The following is a 6,885-nucleotide window of genomic DNA, read 5'->3' on the forward strand; positions in this document are numbered from 1 at the left end:
AGGCGAAGTAAATTCCACTGAGTTGAATGAGCGATCATTGCGTATGGACTTGATTTGTTCAATGGGTGAAAGACTGCTGATATAATTAAAGACTGGAGAATCTGCATGTGACAAGCATCATTTTTAATCAGCATAGAGTCTTAAAATCCTAGTCAGTGGCAAATGATCATGACAAGAAATCTGAAGTAGAAACAGCAGAGCTCAACAAATCACTAAGAGAAAATAAGACCAATAACCAAGCAGATACAAGAAAAGCAAAATAACCCATCTCAAATCACCACATGCACAATTTAAGGGGGTTGTGACTTGGTTTTAAGCATGATTTAACAAGTGCCACCAGTGAATTCTCAGAGATTGAATTTTCATACACATGTCAAATTTTCAAGTCCAACGAATTGTTATCTTTCTGAAGGTATTAACTATGCATGGCATGCTATAAACAAATCATATTATTAGGGCCTTTGTTTGCTGTACACAACATATGTACAGAGGAACAAATCCATGAGCTGAAATCATCATATTCCAAAATATTCTACCCAATCAACACTACAAAACCCTAACGCTAAACAGAATTGGAGCAATTTACGAAAGCTATTTGTCACACAAAGCACTAGTACCTCCGAGCCCAATTTGCAAAAAAGCAACAAAAATGAAAAATAACAAATGCCCAGATGCAAAATCAGGAAAAAATGCTCAAATCCAAACTATAAGCTGAGATTGACCTCAAACTTGGAAACAGAAGCGACAGTGATCTGTTTCTTGTCTGGAGTGTCCATTTCTATAATCTACTTTGTCCGTTTTCAGTCGCTCCGCCACAAAGCCTCTTCACTCTGAAGCTGAAACTCGCCACACACTTGCAAAACGAAAGCATTTGATTGATTGAGAAGCGGGAAGGCGGGAAAACGAGAGAAATTTGCTTTTGTTTTTTCTTCGTTTGGTCCTACATGTGCGGGCCCCAGGTTGACAAGCGTTATTATTACTATTTGCATTATTTGAAGGACGCGTGTCATGCAACGACGATAGAAAAAGTGGTGCAAAACTCCAATGGTCACGAAATGACGATAAAATAAAAATATATCGTTAATTTTTCACTTAACATTCGAATATCATATAATTTTATGGTCATTTTCTCGCCGTTACGCCACATTCTTTTGATAAAATAATACGGTAAAACTTTTCTATAATCATGATATTAGAACCCAATTAACTTTATTTCGATAAAGAGGTTATAGCTTAATAAATGTTAAATTATAAAAAATATTATTTTGACTTAATTATCTAAAGAGTAAATATATGATAAGTAATTAATAAATTATGTCAAATACAATATATGGACTATGATAAAAAAGATAGACATAATTTCATAAAATTAATACATATGTTTTTGTAGTGCTACGATTATACAAAGTTTATCTTAAAAATGTAAAGAGTAAAGTATTGTTCTAATTAATTTAAAAAAATATTTTATTATTAACCTTTAATGCAACATAGTAATTTTTTTTCCCTGGCAACAAAGTATTCCAAATAATTATTATTGGATCTAGATCCTGCCCTAGGCATTTTCTCTACTAATCCTCATAAACTTTTAGGGTATGTTTGACAAGTAAGATTAGATTGGACAAACTATTATAATTGGACTAAATTAGAAGGGATTAGATTGGATTATATATAGTGCTGACTTATGTTTGGTATTGTATTGGATTAGATTATGTTAAATTAAATTTACATGAAATTAAATAGTATTTACATTAATATTTGAATTTAAATATCAACTATTTATAGATATTTAACAAGAAATATTATAATTAATTAAAAATAGCAATTGGGTAGTCATAATTATAATAAAGAAATATAAATTATTTAAATTATAGGTTATTTCAAAGAGTGATGATACAACCACAAATTTTTGTACAAACTTATCTTATACAAACTGATTTGGCATTAATTCATTGATTGAATGAAAATATAAAATAATAAAAATAAATCATGTGGGCCCAAGATATATTTAATTCAACCAATTTTATCATACCACATATACAAGAATTTGTGACTATATTATTACTCTATTTCAAATAAGAGATATCATTTCATTGAATAAAATAAATAAAATTATTCAAATAATAAATTAATTAATAAAATTTAAGTAAATCATGAATAAAAAAGAAATTAATTAATTAAAAACAGTAAATAATTAAATAATTTTTAATTTATAAATAAAATGGTATAATAAATTATGGAAGATACTATAAATACACAAATATTTTTTTCACATTATCTAGTTCTAACTAAACACACATAAAAATTAGGATTAGCAATCCCATGAATTTAGGATTAAAATTTGAATTTAGTCCATTAATCCAATACAAGTGAGCATGCCAAATATGGTATTAATATTTTATCCCAATAATAAGTCCAATTCTACACTTAATCCTACCTCCCAAATATAACCTTAAGGATCTATTGACATGTGTCATTAATGAAATTAAATGGCTAAGATTTTGTTTTAATTAATTTTTACCTAAATAGACATCAAAACTCATGTGTGACTCTTGTTAAATTTTTTCTTACAAATTCTTTTCCTCTTAATTCTTTATATTTTGACACTGATTTCCAGCAAATTATTAAAAAAAAGGAGCACAAATTAGAAAAAAGTGATTGACAACAAGGTTTGCATCTTAATTTCAAAATTTTCCTTTCTTTGATGTTTTTGTGGGTTCTATAATTGTTGTTTTCACTCTAAGTTGCAATTCAATGAACTAAATTAGTGTTGCTACTTTATAAACTGCTATTACTGGGCATATAATTCTATTGCTACAATTTTACTGCTATTTAGCTATTTTTTTGAGTTTATTGTTTCTGTTCTATTCTCTTTTTGGGTTTGCAACTGCTGTTTGTTGTTTTTTTAGGTTCTATAGTTGATGTTTTGGGAAAAATAAAAATAAATGTGATCTTGAATTCTTTAACTACTATGAAACAATTAAATTATTTAGCTGCTGCATTTTCTGCTGTATTATTATAGGCGAGATGTGTGTCGAAAGGGAAAGAATTTGCCTGAAAAAAAAAATTGACAAGAGTCACATGTGAGTTTAGATGTCTTTTTTAAGTAAAAATTAATTAAAATTAAATATTAACCATTAATAACACATGTCAATAAATTTTTCAAAGTCTAAGAGGATCCGATCTATTATTTACTCTATAAAAGTAAGTTCCTTGAAGACAAGAACTATAAATAAATTAATATAATGAATTTATTCTTAACCTAGTCTAAATTGAGACTAAAATTTTTTACTTAAAAATTTACTAGCTAGCTTTACCTTGATGGGCCAGCTATGGCCCAAACACATTTCTCCAAATTTATTAATATTTTTGTGCATAACAATTAGGGATACGTGGCAATAAATTATCCTTTTAACATATAAAAAGTATACTCACTAGTGTGCCCCTCCAAAGGGCACAGACAGACTTTTAGCCTCTTTCTTCGGTTTACCACTCCAATTGAAATCTTCAATAAGATTAAACATTGAATATATCTAAAATATTAACAATATTTGTACTTATATTTAACAAAACTAGAGTAATATATTGATTAATCTACATAATTTTGGGCGGGTTCTTATGTAATGTTACAATTAACATAGATTATTTTCACGGTATAAGGCAAATCTTGAGAATGAACCCATTTCAATATGGTTTCCACAATAAATGAACCCACTTTACTACCAATGAAAGGACTCATATATATCCACCTGGAAAGAAGGGGTGGGGGGAGGAAGGAGAAATCTTCTAATTTCTTTCACCATCAACAAAATCAGTGAAACACATACTAATTCAAAATAAAATAAACTTTGTGAATTGAAATAATGCCTGCTCTAAAGAAAATGATAACTGCTATTCATTTTTCTGAACTGCTGATAAAAGCTTCTGCTATTTACTTCGAAAAAATTGAGTAACTTCAAATTTTGAGTTTAGGCAAGAGGATGAATGGTAAAAGTGAGACATTTTAGGGGAAAAGAAAATACTTGAGAGGCCAATGAAACATTCAAAAGATTGAAATCTAAATGAGCAAAACCTCATGGTCTTGATCTAACAATTCTCCTGCTGTTGACATGCCGGCAAGGCCAGCTCCAATAATAGCCACTTTCAGCCTTGGTCCTGTATAATCTTCCGGTTCTGGTGGAAACAAACACTTGGGAGCTGCCAAGTATACCATTCAATTATCCACAGCGATATTGGAAAAACATACATGTTTGAAAGTACTAAACATCAAATGTCTCCCCAAAAAAATACAAAGCACAATTGCATAAGCATTTCATTTCCGGTAATTAACTGACAAAATAAAAAAAAAGGATTATGCGAAAGAAGTTAATATAGAGTAAGTCGGGTACTTGACAATCAAAGTAATTTACTCGAGGTTGAGTAAGGATAGTACGATACTTTCTCAAGTTTTCTGAGGACATTCATGTGACATTGGACTATTGATTATAGTTAGAGAGAAGTCCAAGGATGTAAGTGATGATGATAGATTCACAATTCTTTTGAAGAAAATATTTTATATAAACTTAATTATATGGTATAAAATGATTGGCCTTAATAAAATTAAAAAATAATAAAAATAATACACCCCTGGGTCATGCAATATTTTCATGAAACAATGTGCACAAAATGCCTGTGATAATGAAACAATGTGCCATCCTTAAACTAATATTATTAGAAACTATAAGTGAAAATTTTCAGAAAACATGTGATAAGTTTTTCTCGGAATTTGTTTTCTCCTTTGTTTTGATTTACGCGAGAGATAGTTGTAAAGATTGTTTTGATAAGTTTTCGGAAAACATGTGACGAATCGTAGTAAAAAATTTATATATAATAATTGAATGAGATCCATGGTTCACAATTGCAAATTAAAGGTTGGTTTTATAATAAAAATCGTTTTGTACATACCAAATTAGAAAAGATAATAAGTAAATTAAGATTTTCAAAATTTGACTAGTATTAGATTACGTACATCAATATAATATAAATTTCTTATATATATATTTTACTCTGTAACCAATGCTTTCAAAAACTTTGTACTTGTATGTTTGAACAACTTTTTTCGCTTTCTATTTATATACGATCTCATTTATGTTTATATAAATTTTCATATGTACCCAAATTAAGCATTAAATAAACACACTTTGGTAAGACACATTAATTTCTAGTATCAGACAATGATATTATATTGAATGTAATGCTTCAATGAATTTTATTACTATATACTAAAATACTCAACGATCTTCATTAAAATTAAAAAAAAAAAAGAAATTGCATGATTAGAATGATTAAAGTTCATTTAATGACAAGTTTCATCATTGACTGTGTCGAAACACAACAGCAATCCACAATACACTTAACACGAGAGGCGCACACAAGCATGAATGAATCTTCCACCATTAAACCTGAAATCATAAAATGAAAGAAACAAGGTGAGTGTTGTTTTACGGTCTGAAAGCCGATTCGAAATAATAATAATAATAGACCTCTGTTAATAGTTACTACTAGTGGTCACTGCCTTGTCCATCTTCCTTCTCTGTATCATCGTCCTCTTCCAAGCCGCTGTCATCTGACCAAACCCCAGCAACCATGGGAAAAATCACCTACTTGTTTTAGGAGCAGGAGCAGGAGCAGGAGGAGGAAATTAAGTTAGGGATTTGGAGTGATAGGGAAAAAGCTGATTGTTGAGAAATATATATACCTTTTGTATGGTTGTGTTAAGGTCGCCCTTCCAAGCCCAACTTGCTTCACTCCGCCGCTGCACTTCGTGTAATTTGGGTGTACTTAAATTTCCTTCAGAGAAAATCTTCATATCGGGGCAATCATCCACCACTAATCTTTCCAAAGATGGGAACTTGAAAGCACAATTGCCAGAGCAGAAGCTTGTCAAACTTTTTAAGTCTAAAAGCTTCAACTCCTTCAATTCTTTGAAAGTAATAACCTCATCTTTTGCCACAACATCATCCACCAGTACTATTTCTGTTATCATAACGCATGATTTTATCTTCATATATCTAAGTCGCACCAGAGACTTTGCAATTGAGGATGTTAATACGATTTTCAATCTTTCGCAACTGAATACCACCAGATTTGTAAGATTCTGAAAGGATGTCGACGATGGCACTAGATTGACCAAACGGTCACACCCCTTTACACGTAGAATAACCAAGTTGTTCGTAACAGAGGACTCCCTTATCAAAATGTTCTCCAGATGATAACAATTATTTGCTTCACTTATTTCTACTGCCATGCCATTTTCAACCTTCTCTTTCGGCGACCGGCCACCATATCCTTGTATTTGGAGGACTTTCATTGTGTGAAGTCTCTGGAGGAAGTCATCAAGTGATACAATAGTCGGCTCATCAACCAACTCCACAAAAAGATATTTTAGTTTGCAAAGCAAGTCTTCAAAAAATAGATATTTATTTGTTCCTATGTACTTTGCATCAACTTTCAACTCTTCCAAATTAGGGAATACCTGGGAGATCGATCAGAACCAAAAAAAAAAAAAAAATACAAGATGAATCAGTTGATGAGAATTATAAGTTACCACTAATTTATACAATATATTTTATTCAATAAATCAATAAATACAAGATAAACTTTCACAGTACATACATAAGAATTGAAAATTTGATTATAAAATTCTTGTACGTACCCTTTCTGTCGAGATATTAGTAGTTTTTTCGTATCTCACCATGAATTCAGGACATGCAGATATCCATAATTCTTCCAAGGATGGAAATTCAAGAATATCAATATCTCCAGTGCAGAAGCTTGTGAACTTTTCAAGATCAGACATCCTCAGAGATTGCAACTGGGGAAACGTTACAATATTATTCTTCATTCTTC

The 6,885-nt window shown here is 30.5% G+C and overlaps 2 protein-coding genes across 2 annotated transcripts in view; both read right to left on the reverse strand.

The window, feature by feature from the left end:
* LOC18040731 (protein tesmin/TSO1-like CXC 3) overlaps positions 1-4,210 on the reverse strand; it is a 7,680-nt gene extending 3,470 nt beyond the window's left edge. Inside the window, exon 1 of the mRNA XM_006432928.2 lies at positions 4,070-4,210. Within this exon, the coding sequence (XP_006432991.2) occupies positions 4,070-4,210 (141 nt within the window). The remainder of the gene's footprint in view (positions 1-4,069) is intronic.
* Positions 4,211-5,312: 1,102 nt separating this feature from the next.
* The window catches only part of LOC18040732 (probable disease resistance protein At4g27220), a 7,284-nt gene continuing 5,711 nt past the window's right edge, over positions 5,313-6,885 (reverse strand). Inside the window, exons 3-5 of the mRNA XM_006432929.2 lie at positions 6,692-6,874; positions 5,735-6,511; positions 5,313-5,636 (exon numbers count right to left, since the gene is read on the reverse strand). Coding sequence (XP_006432992.2) covers positions 5,538-5,636; positions 5,735-6,511; positions 6,692-6,874 — 1,059 coding nt within the window. The 3' untranslated portion in view covers positions 5,313-5,537. The remainder of the gene's footprint in view (positions 5,637-5,734; positions 6,512-6,691; positions 6,875-6,885) is intronic.

This window comes from Citrus clementina, unplaced genomic scaffold, assembly GCF_000493195.1.
Source record: "Citrus clementina cultivar Clemenules unplaced genomic scaffold, Citrus_clementina_v1.0 scaffold_5, whole genome shotgun sequence".
Taxonomy (NCBI): domain Eukaryota; kingdom Viridiplantae; phylum Streptophyta; class Magnoliopsida; order Sapindales; family Rutaceae; genus Citrus; species Citrus x clementina.